At 45.8% G+C, this 14694-nt stretch overlaps 5 protein-coding genes across 5 annotated transcripts; 2 read left to right on the top strand and 3 right to left on the bottom strand.

Annotated features, from left to right (window-relative positions):
• Positions 1-21: 21 nt before the first annotated feature.
• LY89DRAFT_776277 (uncharacterized protein) lies at positions 22-1286 on the bottom strand (the record flags this gene model as incomplete). The annotated part of the gene is made up of 4 exons (XM_018222028.1): positions 22-101; positions 149-376; positions 423-1098; positions 1152-1286. 4 exons carry the CDS (start codon positions 1284-1286, stop codon positions 31-33), a joined length of 1110 nt encoding a protein of 369 aa, XP_018078453.1. The 3' UTR covers positions 22-30.
• A 2531-nt stretch (positions 1287-3817) lies between these two features.
• Positions 3818-5408, top strand: LY89DRAFT_604497 (saccharopine dehydrogenase). The gene is made up of 2 exons (XM_018210361.1): positions 3818-4138; positions 4189-5408. The coding sequence occupies exons 1-2, from the start codon at positions 3886-3888 to the stop codon at positions 5049-5051; spliced, it is 1116 nt and encodes a 371-aa protein (XP_018078452.1). The 5' UTR covers positions 3818-3885; the 3' UTR covers positions 5052-5408.
• A 1677-nt stretch (positions 5409-7085) lies between these two features.
• LY89DRAFT_557875 (uncharacterized protein) lies at positions 7086-8652 on the bottom strand (the record flags this gene model as incomplete). Its single annotated transcript, XM_018208405.1, has 3 exons — positions 7086-8277; positions 8338-8383; positions 8430-8652. Coding segments are annotated over 3 exons (1461 nt in total), but the record flags the coding sequence as incomplete, so codon positions are not given.
• A 1267-nt stretch (positions 8653-9919) lies between these two features.
• LY89DRAFT_703312 (MFS general substrate transporter) lies at positions 9920-12708 on the top strand (the record flags this gene model as incomplete). The annotated part of the gene is made up of 7 exons (XM_018217312.1): positions 9920-10057; positions 10121-10402; positions 10512-10847; positions 10924-11104; positions 11161-11448; positions 11603-11949; positions 12679-12708. 7 exons carry the CDS (start codon positions 9920-9922, stop codon positions 12706-12708), a joined length of 1602 nt encoding a protein of 533 aa, XP_018078450.1.
• A 416-nt stretch (positions 12709-13124) lies between these two features.
• On the bottom strand, positions 13125-14143 carry LY89DRAFT_12062 (uncharacterized protein). The gene is made up of 3 exons (XM_018205142.1): positions 13950-14143; positions 13792-13869; positions 13125-13738 (listed from the first exon to the last, which is right to left on the bottom strand). The coding sequence occupies exons 2-3, from the start codon at positions 13828-13830 to the stop codon at positions 13184-13186; spliced, it is 594 nt and encodes a 197-aa protein (XP_018078449.1). The 5' UTR covers positions 13831-13869; positions 13950-14143; the 3' UTR covers positions 13125-13183.
• Positions 14144-14694: the final 551 nt, after the last annotated feature.

Raw genomic sequence — 14694 nt, 5'->3', positions numbered from 1 at the left:
TTCCTGATGACTTCTAACTTAGGGACATATTTACACATATTTCACAATATGAGAAGCTCTCTTCTTCTTTTCCGGGCCCACAATACTCGAAGCAGGTAGAGCTGTATCTCAAGTTAGCAACCTATCATAATTCACAGTGGTAACTTACTCTGTCCTACTGGCTTTGGATTTGTCACCAGAATGACATACTGGCCATCTAGTTGGGTCATCTCTGGGATCTGAATCCTGTCTTCAGGTAATTCTTTTACTACTTGCACTCCAGCATTAACAGGCATAAATTGTCCGTTTGTGGCGTTTAGAGGCCGCTTAGCGACGGTGAGCATAGTGGACGGCGAAGAGCCTGCGGGTTTCAATGCTACCAGCATATTACGATTGACTAAAGCAAGTCAACTTGGTTGAGCAGGTAACCTAGAAAAGCTTACAAGGGACTAGCATCTGAGCATTTATTTTCATGAAAGGAGCGCTTGTGTTGACGACCCATGCGAAAGAATTCAAAGACTGTGTGTTGGCCGGTAATGTCCCAGGATTTATACCATTCTTGATGTCGGCATTCATGGTCATGGACGTATTGGTCTGGACCGAGAAGCGCAAGCCATCCACGAACTCTGCTTCTTGAGTTCCGATACCGCCGGTCATGTTGACTGTCCTGGTTGCCCCTTGGCCATACTGAACGAAAATGTTGCTCGTATCTACAGTTTGTCTGCCGACCAGGAGGTATTCGCCATCCAGAGAAGTCATCTTGATAATTCTAGTATTGTTTTCGCTTCGATGTACGTTCCTGGTCGCATCATTGATGACCCAACTTGTCTTGTCGGATGATAAGGTTGCGACATATGTGTTGGCTTCTTGAACTCCGATTTCGTTGAGTTGAACTGGGTCATAAGGAATCTCGATCTTGGCGATTAGGTCATTGGCTGTTTCGTTCATCTGGATTATATAAGAGTAGTTTGACAACGCAACGAATGGCTCTCCTGTGGTACCCGTAATAAATTGCGCGGCGAGAGGAGACTTGTTTTGCTTTACTATCAAGGTCCGATTCGTTGGAGAGAAAAGATCGAGTGCTAGACCGTCCTTGAAGTCTTGATCCGTCCGTTCCATCTTTGATATGTTAGAAGCAATCCAGACTTTCCGACTGTTCTATATAGACTGACCGCTCCTAGAATTTGCACTGTATCTCCAAACCCAGGGAGTATCTCGGTCTCATTCTGCGCCGAGACCACATTATAGAAGCATTGAAGATAGAAAAGAACGGTGAGAGCACCTGGCAATCGAGAAGCAAAAGACATGCTTGTGGCTAGATACCAAGGGAGGCTGATGGAAAGGAGTGTGTTACAGACTGTACCGACAATAAAGTCATAATTATACTCAACAATCTCAAAAAGGATTTATAGAGCATCACGACAGCTCAGTCCCCACATCTAAATTGGGTTTTGGAGGACAAGCATCAGGCAAGAGATCCTTCCGGAAACCCAAAACAACGATGTCCAATCCAGAAACATGAGACTCTAGATAACGCCAAGATTCCAATCATATGTAATCTGAATGTCCTTCTGGTGCCAAGAGTCGCTCACGGGGGTGAAGAAACATTCACGAAACGAAACCAAGGAATCAATGCGGGAAGCACGGCCACTACCTGTTCAATTGAGAACTATACTATTGACACCGGTGACATCCTTATTTTCGGATCAAGAGAACCCTTCCTCGAATTGAAAGAGACATGGCCTGCGAAAATACATTGACTTATGCTTCTTGGGGGTCCAGTTCTATCTCAGAATAAGCCGATATGAAGAGCAGTGGTGCAGCTACAAGTCGATGTTGGACTAAAGAGTGCTCAGATTGAAGAAGGTGCCGATGTTAGGTAACAAATTAGAATATTACTCTGGGAAAACAGCATCTTTCGAGCTCAAATGGAAAGTTGGATCATACCAACTACTTGATTCTTCGGATCTTAATTGGCTATGAGTACTAAGCCCACTCATATTGTCCGTCAAACCATGGAACAATGATATCTAGTATCCCAACTCTTACGATACCGTTACTAAACCATGAGCGACTTCATGCTCCGGGCATTTCATAGCCTCGCTACATCCGTGGGAAGTTTGGGGGGTAATAGTCAAATTCTCAGTCGAGAATATGGGGGCGTAGGTAGTGCAAGTACGTGTCGGATATGATGTCTATCCGTCAAACTCTTGGTCACAAGAACACCACTTAGTACATCTCCGTGTACATATGTGTTTGGGTCTTGGCAACACAAATGATTGGCTTTGTGGATAGCAAGCTCAGTCTTGGACGTGAAGTTCATCTTGCAGTGTTTGCAAATGTAAAGCGGATCCAAAGTTGGTAGATCTTGAAGCCTGGACAGGGAGCTGGAGACAAACGGTAGAGCGTCTCGGTTGTTTTTCCGTTGACGTGCATAACGATTGTTGTGCTGACTGCGGTTCTTCGTCAAACTCCGAAGTTACTTGAACTGCTTTGTGTACTGAGATTTGATATCGAATATTCTATCACAAGTCTCAAAAAAAAGCTCGAGCGCATGTGTCCCACGTATTGTTGTTGTAGATGTAACCCAAGTCATGTTTCTAGCTCAGACGTGGACACTTGTAGCTGAATATCCTTATCTACCATAATCATCATTGTAGCTCGAAGGGGTTGAGATATACTCAAAAATGAGCACAAACCGCTTGAAACGTTTGTGAAGCCATCCCATCCACTGATGACTATTGCACAATCTTGAAGCTGGAGACAATGCTTAAGTCGGGGGGGATTTTGATGGACTTATGTGTTGTTTGCTATACGGAGGAGTTCGTTTGAGCTTCCGGTGAATGTGTACAGTTGTAAACTTCGGCATATCCTCCGGCATAGCCTCGAAGTGAGCGAGGGTTGTATGCATTGCTCGAGCGTGACGAGTGAGGAGTGTCATGTACATAGCCTGGCAAGCAGACAAAAGCCGCATTGGTCTTTTGTATTTTTTGCGACCCTTCGAGGAAGCGTGTGCTACGAAGCATAGATGGAGGAATCGCAAGCGGTCCGAAATCGTAGATTCATATTGGAGAGAGTTCAAGGCAAGTGCGTGGAATTCGCCAACATTTGTATCTATAGAATCACAATTTTTAGCGCGTATATTTGCTGTATTCTCGTTTACTGTACGCTCGTCTATATAGTATCGAGAAGCGATTCGAGTAGGTCGACAAGATTGAAGCACTCGAGCAGGAAAAGTCAAGATTGTGTAGCGATCGAGAAGATCAGAGAGATTGTGAAAGCTGTCGAGGACATTGAGTGAAAGTGCAGCCACAGTAGTGAATGATGGCAAGGAATGGAGTAGAAGAACTGAAATAGACAACGAGGAAAGATAGCAACTGGAGTTCGAAGTAATAGAAATAGCAACATTTTAGTAGGTGCGATTTGGATATGTGAAGGAAAGAACGATAGTTATTGATTGCGGAAGGAAATACTAGTACGCCACAACAAGAAGGAGTATGTTGTTCTTCGGTCGCTTAGAGGCGTGAAGGAGTTATCTTCATGGAGAAAGCTGAAAGGGCTAAAGATATCGAGGAGTCCGAATAGGTCGACTCATACGTCAATGCCCCCCGAATTACGGAACAATGACACTTTATATCCCAATTCTTACATCACTGTTACTATACGAGCGACTTAGCAGTTCGCCTGCCTAGTCAGTGTTGTCCAAGCAGTGTAGATGTTACTGTAATGAAGTTGATTGAGACCGGGAAGAAAAAAAATGGAGGGCGATGTCGGGCGCCGGCTGATGCGGTGAGTGTGAGTCAAACGGCAGAAAACAAAATAAATATCTTCCCACCCTCGTTGAGCTCACAACATCCTCCATTGACTTCTCAATTGACCATCAAGCTTCGATTGAGGTTCTCCACCATGTCGGGAACCATATTACATCTCCGCTCCGAATTGGGCAAGGCATTAGAGCACCGCAGCGCCCTCACACCGTCAACTGCCAAAGCACTCATTGACGCTGGCTATACTGTCAATGTCGAGCGAAGCCCTGAGCGTATATTCGACGACGAAGAGTTCGAGAAGGTCGGAGCTACATTGGTGCCAGAAAATACATGGAGAGAGGCTTCTGCTGATCACATCATCATTGGATTGAAAGAGCTGCCAGTGGAAGAGTGTAAGCTGCAGAAACATAATCGAAGATTGTTCATTTCTAACTCCTATCAGTCCCTCTCAAACATACACATGTCCAATTCGCACATTGCTACAAGCAACAAGGAGGCTGGGAAAAGGTCCTGTCTCGTTTCCCTCGTGGGGGTGGAACTCTGCTAGATCTTGAATTCTTGACGGACGACCGAGGACGCCGTGTTGCAGCTTTTGGATACCATGCAGGCTTTGCTGGTGCAGCTCTGGCACTCGAGACATGGGCTTGGCAACTCTCACACACAGAGCCCTTTCCGGGAGTCTCGAGCTACCCCAATGAAGATGAATTGATCGTGGATGTCAAGAAGGCTATCGCAGCAGGAAAGGAAAAGACTGGGAGGGATCCTCGAGTCCTGGTTATTGGCGCTTTAGGACGATGCGGCAGTGGTGCGGTGGACATGTGCTTGCGAGCTGGCGTACCCACCGAGAACGTGCTCAAGTGGGATCTGGCAGAGACAGCCAAGGGTGGACCTTTTCCTGAGATTGTGGAGAGTGATATCTTCGTCAACTGCATATATCTCATATCCAAGATCTCCAACTTTGTCGACATGAAGAGCCTCGATGTCCCAGATCGCAAGCTGTCGGTCATTTGCGATGTCAGTGCGGATACGACAAACCCCAACAATCCTGTGCCAGTCTACACGGTTGCTACTACTTTCACGGAACCTACGGTACCTGTCGAGGTCAAAGCAGAACCGAAGTTGTCGGTCATTAGCATCGATCATTTACCGAGCTTGTTGCCACGAGAAGCAAGCGAGGCATTCAGCAAGGACTTATTACCAAGTCTCTTAACTTTGAACAAGTGGCGAACTACTGATCCCTGGGCAAAGGCCGAGAAGCTCTTCCAGGAGAAAGTCGCTAGTCTTCCCAATAGCTATTTAGAATAGATAAGGACCTTTCGTTTCTTAAGCGAGATAGACCAAGTGCTCAAGCCAAAAAAGTAATGACTCTTCATCCTTCACGCTCGCGGCCAGGAAAGTAATCCTTTGAGTGCATGGCGATGAGTGTTACTTTTACATTTACATGAAGGAGGGAATACAATTTCGAAGAGGCAAAATTTGAAACGGGGACGAAAGAAAATAGTACTGTGAGGGAGCTTGTAAAATGCCTTGAAAATACCATTATGGTTACTTTATTTCGCGACAGGTCAGTAATAGCCCATTACACTCGCTACGTCATACACCCGTTTTTATAACATCACGATGTTTCGACTGTCGGGATGTAGTGACTTCATGTCTAAATTGTCATCAAGACTTTGCAATCGACCCCCCTTAAACCCACTAAGCGAGAAACTTAGCGAAACTCCCTGCACTCCCATCCAAGTCAAGAGATTCAAGCATCCAGATAGCTTGCTAGCATAGCAATATTTCACAACTCTGAGATGAAGGGTTTACCACTAGCTGTAAGCGCTACTTGCGACACCTGCAAGAGACAACTGCACAACCAAGGCAGATTGCGCGGAGAAAGCCCACCCTCATGCTTTATATTAGTCATTATAGCAGCTATGAATTCCATCATACTGAACACGGTCGTGTACGTCAGGTGCCTGAGATGCATACCTATACCTAAGTACACAAAAGTAATCTGCATTCAAAGTACATAGACCTCGCTAAATTTGAAGAGATCATTGGAAGATAAGTAATCGCGATACAGGTTATTGTCTTGTCGATCAGTATGGTGGCGATTGTGACATCACGCCAGATCATTACTAATACTTGACAGTCGATAGCATAAGATGGTTTTAAATCCTTCCCGCGTTCTAAGTTGCTCAACATCGTTTGCTCTACAATACTTTTACAGCTGACATTTAAAAACACGTGATCGTTATCATCTCATCAGCATCCAGTTATTTATTATATTTATATATATATTACATACTAGCAGTAACATTCATCGAATACAATGCCTGCTCCTGAAGCACCAACCTCCCACCAACCTGCCCAATTATCGCAGTCAGGATCAATGCCAACACAAGTACCTCCACTCTCTTCATTCCCACTAGCATAGTCCTACTCCATTTTATTTAATCCAACATTCAGACAAGATATAATGACGATTTGTCTTGTTCAGACACCAGCCACACACGCACAGTCCAATGATCAAATGGGGGCATTGGAAGCGAGCACGGTATCCCCTGATGCCAAAACAACGAAAGAAGTGGCCGAAAAGATAAATCAAGAGGTGGTTGAAAGGGCTGTTTAGGTGTTTCGTGTTCGCATGGCAAGACGAGTGCGGAGTGTGGAGAAGTGTATTGGCGCAGTAGTACCTGACTCTTTTGTCCATGGAACGTTAAGTCCACAGCGAGAAGGCGCCGAGTGGGCAACATCTGGGTACTTGAAAATGCTCGCCCGTATATTAAATTTGAGATATCAGACAGCCTCTTCGATAACAATGGCGTGTCGTTTCCGTGCACGCCTTCATTTGTTCCCCGAGTTACTCGTTGAGTCGGGTTCCGTGCTCGCACAGCCTCACTGTTTGTGAGCTGTAGTCGCATGATAGTTCTCTTCTCCCCGAGCTCAAGTGAGCTTTCATTGTTCTTCTAACGCCACGGTTGGCATGGGTTGGAATTGACTATCCCAGAGTTCCTATCCAGTCATCAACATGAGCCCAAAACATTACAATTAGATCGAAACTTACCCAGTCAAAATTCATTTCTGTATCGACCGTCCCTATGAGAAAGTCTTGTGCCATTAATCCGTCAAAGTATTGGGCGCCAATATCTGGTTTTCTAGCACCTCCAACATATGCTTGGTCATTGTAAGTAGGTAACTGCGGAGCAGGTGAAGATACATCTGAGAGCAGTAACATTAGTACTGTGACATTGAAATTAATAATGGAAGCAACTTACCAGGGACACTTGTTGAATTGGAAGTCGATACTTTTTGTGTAGCATTTGTCGAAACATGGGGCTCGAGATCCTTCAGCATGATCCTCAAAGTCTCCGCCGCCTTTACTGCCAGAGCTGACATTTCGCTCGACTTCAACCAAATGGCATAACTGCTTTCCAGTGCCTGCAGTCTCTCGTTCCTTGGCCACATCTTTTCAATCTCATCTCCGAAGTTCGAACGTATGCCTCCCCCGAGTCTCATATCCCAAGAAAGGTCTAGACAAAGAATCATAGCTGCAAGGACGTAATCCTGGTTGATTAGTGCGGAATTTCTCCATTGCTCGCCGGAAAATCGCCCCCCAGGCTGTATAGAGTCATGGAAGCTGCGCTGGATATTTAAGAGCCTCATTGCTGCATCAACAGAGGTTGTCCTCGAATACCGGAATTTCAAAATGGACTTTCCAGGAATAAGGTATTTACGATGCAAGACGCAGCGGCTTTTCTGAAAACATACTTCAAGAGAATATCTTCTGAGAATCAGATCTGAGCCATCGATGATAGAATGACTAAGAGACTTCATCGTCAAGTATGGAGGTAGTGTAGCATGTGTCTCTATAAGTTGAGAGTCGAGACTCATCACCTTTTCGTATGGAGGAGGTGTAGTGGAATTGATTTGGTCCACGATCCGTCCAAGCTGTCGAAGCAACCGAACCATGAAAATTGCATATGCCACAGGAGTTACGTCTGTGCTCGGCCGTGGGTGTGGGAGCGTTGCCATTCCTTCTTCAATATCTGTATCCAATAAATTTTTGGGTTCCAAAGTGTCTGTTTCTTCCTCCCGGATAGTTCGAGGTAGTCCGACTTGAGCAGAAGTCACAAGATCGAGCTGATAGATCAGAGACCATTTTCTTCTACGCATTTCACCTTCGAAAGACGATATGTTAGGATAGTGACTTGCATCACGATGGTATCCGAGTCGCATAGCGACCTTTATGATAATTCCAAGAACGACGTAGTCCCCAAATTCTGAGTCTTTGCCCTGAAACTTTTCTAGTGCGAAGTAGAAACATAAGGTTTCTACCGTATATCGTCTCGGACGGAGATAGTTCACCTCAACGAGGCATTGTGCGCAACGGTCGCGGTAAAAGACGCTCATTTGAGACGTAGAGGTGAATGGTTCGGGCAGTGTGGGCAGTTCTTCTCCAGACACAGCGTAGAAGTGAGAAGCGAGCCCGAGAACAGAGAAGAGGAGACCGAACCACATTAGTGGTGTTTTGTTGGGATTGCTGAACATTTGATAGTACTATCCAGTCATTCATTAATGAAATCATTCCCAAGCTCGGGACTGGAGCTTGCTTGCCTCTTTCATGAACGTCGGCGTATGGAGGATCACTGTATCTAAATCAACATTGCAAAGGCTGCAGGAACAAAAGCTTACGAGAGGCCATATCCATGGTCTTGTACCAACGCGTGATCAATATGTCACAGACTGGCCTTGGTGGAAGAGAGGATATGATCTCGGATCTTGAAGCATGAGTTCTGCCAAACAAAATTTGAGGTTTGAAGTCAGTCATCTCAGAAGTGTCGAGACTGTCTAAGTCGATCTTCAAATCTGTGATGTCTTCGAGTAAAGCAGACCAATGCTCATTTCCCGCGTAGCTCATTTGATCCAGATTTCCAGTGAATCTTCCGAGAGAGGCTTTCGGAGTATCTTGGTCTGTTTGTGAAGAAGGTGAGGAAGCAGCAGATTGGGAGAAGCCACCATCTGTCAGCGTTACTGCACTAGCAGAGGAGGTTGTTGCTGTTTGGTCCAGAACGTTCTGATTGTTCATCAGAGCCCTGACCATATCTTCCAATTCTCGGACCCTAGCTTGCACTTCTTCCGCTCTCGCTGGGCGAGCACGAGAAGAATCATGTGTGATGTAGTCACAGGATTCTGGCTTCCCACGCTTAGTACAATTGTGGCATGAAGGTTTCACACGATCACATTTCAATCTGCATTTGTGTGAGCGTAGAGACTATGCCTGTTTGGGAGCCAGGGATCACTTCTTCTGTCTGCAGATTGTACACGATAGCTGCGGTTTGTCTCTCCGCCGAACCGGCTTAACTGGGCCTTCTTTGGGATCTGGGCGCGAAGAGGCGGCATTTGTATCAAACATTGTAAACATTTTGGAGATGAGATAGAGATTGGATAGGAAGAAGGAAATCCGAGTACTTTGCAAGCTGTTCAGAGTCGTTTCAAGAGCGAGTCACATGACCGTTTTAGTCAACTGCTGATTCATCTTTTCACGTAGGTAAGTCCATGCCATCGTACAAGTACATGCGAGATGGTTCAGTCTCAAGATGCAGTGCAGACATCTTCGACAGCCATTGCCTATATGCCACCCATGTTGTTGAACATGTTTGAGAGATATTGGAGGCCTAAAAACCTACATACAAGTTGATGCAAAGCCAGTTATTGTTCTTCCACGCCGTTTCCTTCATTTCTCGTTTTCGGATATTCTCTGTTGTTGTGGCCGAAATATACAAAAGGGGAATACGATATAACCGAAACCCGAACGTTCTGACTTTGCGCCGCTCGGGTGACAACCAATCAGACGATCAATGACCATATTCTCCATGTCTCACTGGTCTGAGTAGTGAGGAGATAGACGGACCGGGACCAGCAATCCGAGTCTAGCTTCTTTAGTATTTCATATATTATGTTTATATAGCACTCACAAGTGCATATAAATCTGCCAGAAGCTTTTGACTTGCCTTGAAGGTAAAAGCAAAAGACGTTTATCATTCCCTTACCATCATTGCATTCAAAGACTTTTGCTTCGTAGCGGTCAACTCATCACATACACTACTCGATTTTTTTTACTTCACTTTACGACGATATCGTTTGAACCCAAATTTTTGTTGAGATCAAGCACGCTCATCAATATGTCGTCCGACGAAAAAGTCAAGCAGTCACAGAAAGATGAGGCTGCGTTGGATAATTCCGACATTGTCTACCCCTCAGGACTCAAGCTCGCATTGCTGATGATTTCCATTTTCATTGGTATGTTCTTAGTAGCCTTGGTAAGTAATAAACTCTGCAAACATGGCTACAACACTTGTAAGCTGACCAGCCCTTTTCTATAGGATAAACTTATCATCACGACTGCTATTCCCCGAATCACGGACGACTTCCATTCATCGAACGATATCGGGTGGTACGGAACAGCATACCTCTTGACCAACTGCGCTTTCTTGTTGGTGTTTGGAAAGCTCTATACCTTTCTCAACGTCAAGGTCACATTTTTGGCTGCAGTCTTGCTCTTCGAGATCGGTTCAGCCATTTGTGGAGCGGCACCAAATTCGATCGCTTTCATTCTTGGACGAAGTATTGCTGGCTTGGGAGCTGGAGGCGTCCAAAGCGGCATTGTAGGTGTCCCTGCTCATACTTATCCCTTTCCACCTCTTCCTTCTTATACCCTGGTTTTTTCTTCTTATCGCCCATTGACGCAGTTCGCTCACGTAATGCAACCAACAGATTGTCATCATTGTGTACGCTGTTCCATTGCAAAGTCGACCAAAGTACCAGGGTTTCTTTGGTGCCATCTTCGGTATCGCTTCTGTCCTTGGCCCGTTGGTGGGCGGAGCTTTCACTACGAATGTAACTTGGAGATGGTGTTTTTATATCAATCTTCCACTAGGAGGCCTAGTCATGGTTTTCGTCTTCTTTTTGCTTCATGTCCCAACCCGCACCAACAACACGGATACTCTTATACACAAGCTGCAAGAGCTGAACATCATCGGTCTTTTTGCTCTCCTTCCCGGAGTGATTTGCTTGTGCCTGGCTTTGGAGTGGGGTGGCTTCACTTATGCTGTAAGTACTCTTCGGTTGTAGTGTTGTTTTATGGAGACTCATCCTGACCCAAATCGATATCTGACTGCATTTTTAGTGGAGCGACGGGCGTATCATCGGATTGCTTGTTGTAGCTTTTGTTCTTATGATCGCTTTTGTCTTGATTCAAGTTTGGAGACCAGAGCAAGCCACCGTGCCACCTCTTATTTTCAAACAAAGAAGCATACTCAGCGGCTTTTGGGTCAGCTGTTGTGTTGGTGCTCATCAAACCCTGTTCAGTAAGCTCCTCCGAGACGCAAGGGGTATTATCATTGCTGACGTTATGAAACATTAGTCTATTACCTTCCGTTATGGTTCCAGGCAATCGAGGGCAATTCGGCCGTACAAAGTGGAATTCACTTGTTACCAATGGTTCTTTCCATCGTTGTTGGCTCCATTCTCACGGGGTTCCTGACGTCTCGTGTGGGCTATTACACCCCATTCTTACTCTTCGGTATTTGCGTGACAGCGATTGGTGCTGGTTTACTCAATACTTTGGATATCCACTCGTCTGAAGGCCAGTGGATTGGTTACCAGATCTTATACGGTTTTGGTCTCGGTTCTTCCTTCCAGGCACCCAACAGTATGTAACAAAATTACCCACAATTTTTATCACCGTGTCAAGCGCACATCTCCCCAATCCTTTCCAGAAAGCCGCCAAATGTGTCATTTCAACCGACACTGCTCGATTTTTCTACGCCTGTTCGCCCTTGGAATCTCATGCTAACATCATGTAGTGGCAGCTCAGACTGTTCTCAAACGAAATGAGGTGTCAATTGGTGCGTCATTGATGCTCTTCGCACAAACGCTCTGCGGTGCCATCTTCGTCTCGGTCGGCCAGAACGTCTTGGACAACCAACTCTCCAAACGACTCGCTGGTATTTCAAGTATGACTGCTCAGCAGATTGAATCCGCCGGCGTCACCGGGCTCCTAGAGAACATATCACCAGAGAACTTTACCTCTGCTCTGGAAGCCTATAACGACTCGCTTCGTAAATGTTTCCAAATCGCCCTCGTCTTAGCTTGTCTCTCAATACTCGGGGGACTGAGCATGGAATGGCGTAGTGTTAAGCAGAATGGTCCTGTTAAGACCTCAGAGGTTGACCAAACTACTGAAAAGAGTTGTGAAACCGCATGAAATATATAGTTCAATATTTACTATTTGAATATTTATAATGTGTAGTATTTAAGCTTCTAAGATATTGAAAAAATTTTAATTCTCGAATGAGCTCCTTGACTCGCACGTCTCTACCAGAAGTGTATACTGATTTCTCTATAGTAGTAACGGCTCCCTCGGTCAGATACCATGAGTCCGATCGTCAGATCATGTACCCTAGCCTGTCAAATCCACGGCTAAACTCTCGGAATGGTACAAGCTGTTTCTGACACCTGGGGCTGCGTATTATGCACTGAACGACCAGGAGCCAAACAGACCATGGTGTCAGACCAACTTTGGTGCGATCATTGATGTGGGAAACCGTCACAACAAGCACGCTTCAATGTAACTGACTTCTGGTAATAAAGTATTGAAAATTGCAATGAACCGACCAGGATTCATTCATCGCTACTGAAGATTTGTACTCTCAACTTTCAGAAATGTATATCATGATACGAGACTGTAATATATGTACATATGTATAAAGAGAAGCTTTGAAATTCAAGTAGATTCTTATCATTCGATGTTTGAAAAGAAGCACATCCACCTCGAAGTCTTTTTACCTTTTTCGTATGTAACAATACTTCTAATTTCATGCCAAGGCTTCGTGTCTTGTCTTGATTGCTCGTTGACTTCGCCATTTGCTGAAACTTGCAGCGTATTGGAGATAAAGGGGAAGGAGAATGAATCAATGAAAGGGCAATGCATGATATCAAACGCAACAAAAAGGAGCAGTCAAGCTGTGTAGGGACATGGATATCTTGTGCAGCTGATGCAAAGGTCCTAGGTCGATGGCGGAGGGGTGTCTCGCCCTGCATCTTTGGATGGCCCATGAATTTGCAGCTACCGTAATTTCCACCAGTATTACATGTCATTATGGCTGACATGCGAAACCCCGAAACTTCCACTCTCCACCAAAGGCAGACGGTTGCCCAAGTAAATATTTCAACATTCTTCCATCACAATCTGATATTCAAGAGCAATAAGACTCCCAAAAAAAGGGTGCAGGAACAAATTTTGATGAGTTACTGTCTATGTGAATAAGCCACAACTACCATAGCCAGACGTTTGGGGTGGCTTGCTAATAGCAAGAAATAACAGTTTATCCAAACTAAAACACTTTATAGCTATAGCAGCTCCGAACAGAGCCCATACTCAGATGTTAAAAGATAGCAACCGCATTCGGCGGATTAGCGACCCCACCCGGGACCTTCAGAGGCACACTACACAGAAAGAAGCTCCACCTGCCTTTGCGTCTACACATCTCACCCAACCTCTCCAAATCAAACATCTCTCCAATAGGCATTCCCCAGCCCGCCAACAACCACTCATGCAAACACCACATCGCCCCTCCTGTCACAGGACTGCTTTCAAAACTCGGACAATCGCCCGCTACAGCCGCGAATTGGTTCTCCCACAAGAATTTCAGCATGGCTTCGCTGGATTCGACGCCGGCGAAATCAGCTGTTGCGCGTGCGACCAGAATTTTCTGTTCGCTATCATCTAGTGCGTTGAATGCGACGGTGAAGCCGGTGCGAAGGAAGAGGATATCGCCTGGGTGGAAAACGATGTTTTGGTCTGTGATGAGGCGTTGGAGGTGAGAGAGCAGGATTGTGGTTGAGGAGAAGGGGGTTAGCTTAATTGAGTTCTGTGATGCCCAGGATGCATAGTCGAGTAGGACGCCGCGACCTACGATGCCACCGCTCTCTGCCCAGGCCGAGCAGGATTAGAATATAGGTATGTAGTATGTAGTCAGGTGAGAGTACTCACCATCGATACCCAGCACAGAGTAGTCCATGATATCTTCATGAGTCGTATTGTTGAAATATCGTTTCTCTTTCAAATACCCTTCATACCAACAAAAACATTAACCTTTATTTTTTACACTCCCACACAGCACCCTCTGTCTTGCAACGATAAGAACTTACCAAAATGCCCAAACCCGTCCCACTGACTGCTACTTTGCGTATTAAAAGCCAAGAGATCATCGTTCACAAGTCTCAACTCGTTGCCTTTCGCACGGTTGAAAAGCTCGTGGTGGAACGCGGTTCGCTTGTAGCCGGGATGCAATGGCTTGTTCAGAGGCTAGTCGAGAGAGATCCGCTCGCCGGTCTGGATTTCTAGGGCCGCGGCGGCGACTACAGAGGGCGTGAGGAGATTCAGCATTCCGAGGGAGTCGCTGGGTCCGAAGCGGCCCCAGGCGTTACCACGTGGACCGCCTGCGGAGAGGGGAAGGGCTCAGAATGGGGGGAAGGAATGAGGTTGAGCTTCTGGTATTTGGTTTGCCATATTTTGAGGAAGGGATTGGGAAACTTTGGCAATAAGAACGCTCCGGGAAAAGTATTGCCAGCCTGGTCAAAGTCTGAGGGCTGTCACGGCTTGCTCTGAAGAAGGTGTAAGAGAAGTGGATTCATTAGACCTAGAGCTACGCGTCGTAGGTGGAAAGAAAGACAAGAGAGGAAGAAGGTCGAAGGACGAGCTGCTAAGATATATTCGAAAGCAGTGGTCCGAGCTCCCTCTCTTATCTCCTTTAGGACTAGCTAAATCTAGCACGTGACTAAGACACTCGGTTAGGCATCAGCCCGGGAAACTAGCGTTCCCTAGCTAATAACTAATAGAGTTTGGCTCCCCACATGATCCCTAACTATAGCACAAAGAGGTAGGGAACAAAGA

This window comes from Mollisia scopiformis (genome assembly GCF_001500285.1).
Source record: "Mollisia scopiformis unplaced genomic scaffold LY89scaffold_1, whole genome shotgun sequence".
Classification (NCBI taxonomy): Eukaryota; Fungi; Ascomycota; class Leotiomycetes; order Helotiales; family Mollisiaceae; genus Mollisia; species Mollisia scopiformis.
The sequence above is the reverse complement of the archived record's forward strand: the minus strand, read 5'-3'. Positions and strand labels throughout refer to the sequence as shown.

Bases quoted from the DNA above. Each gene is read 5' to 3' on its own strand.
- LY89DRAFT_12062 (XM_018205142.1), bottom strand. From the start codon at position 13,830: ATGAAGATATCATGGACTACTCTGTGCTGGGTATCGATG. The intron at 13,739-13,791 runs GTGAGTACTCTC...TAATCCTGCTCG, and splicing joins CTCTGTGCTGGGTATCGATG to GCCTGGGCAGAGAGCGGTGG.
- LY89DRAFT_604497 (XM_018210361.1), top strand. From the start codon at position 3,886: ATGTCGGGAACCATATTACATCTCCGCTCCGAATTGGGCAAGGCATTA. The intron at 4,139-4,188 runs GTAAGCTGCAGA...AACTCCTATCAG, and splicing joins AGAGCTGCCAGTGGAAGAGT to TCCCTCTCAAACATACACAT.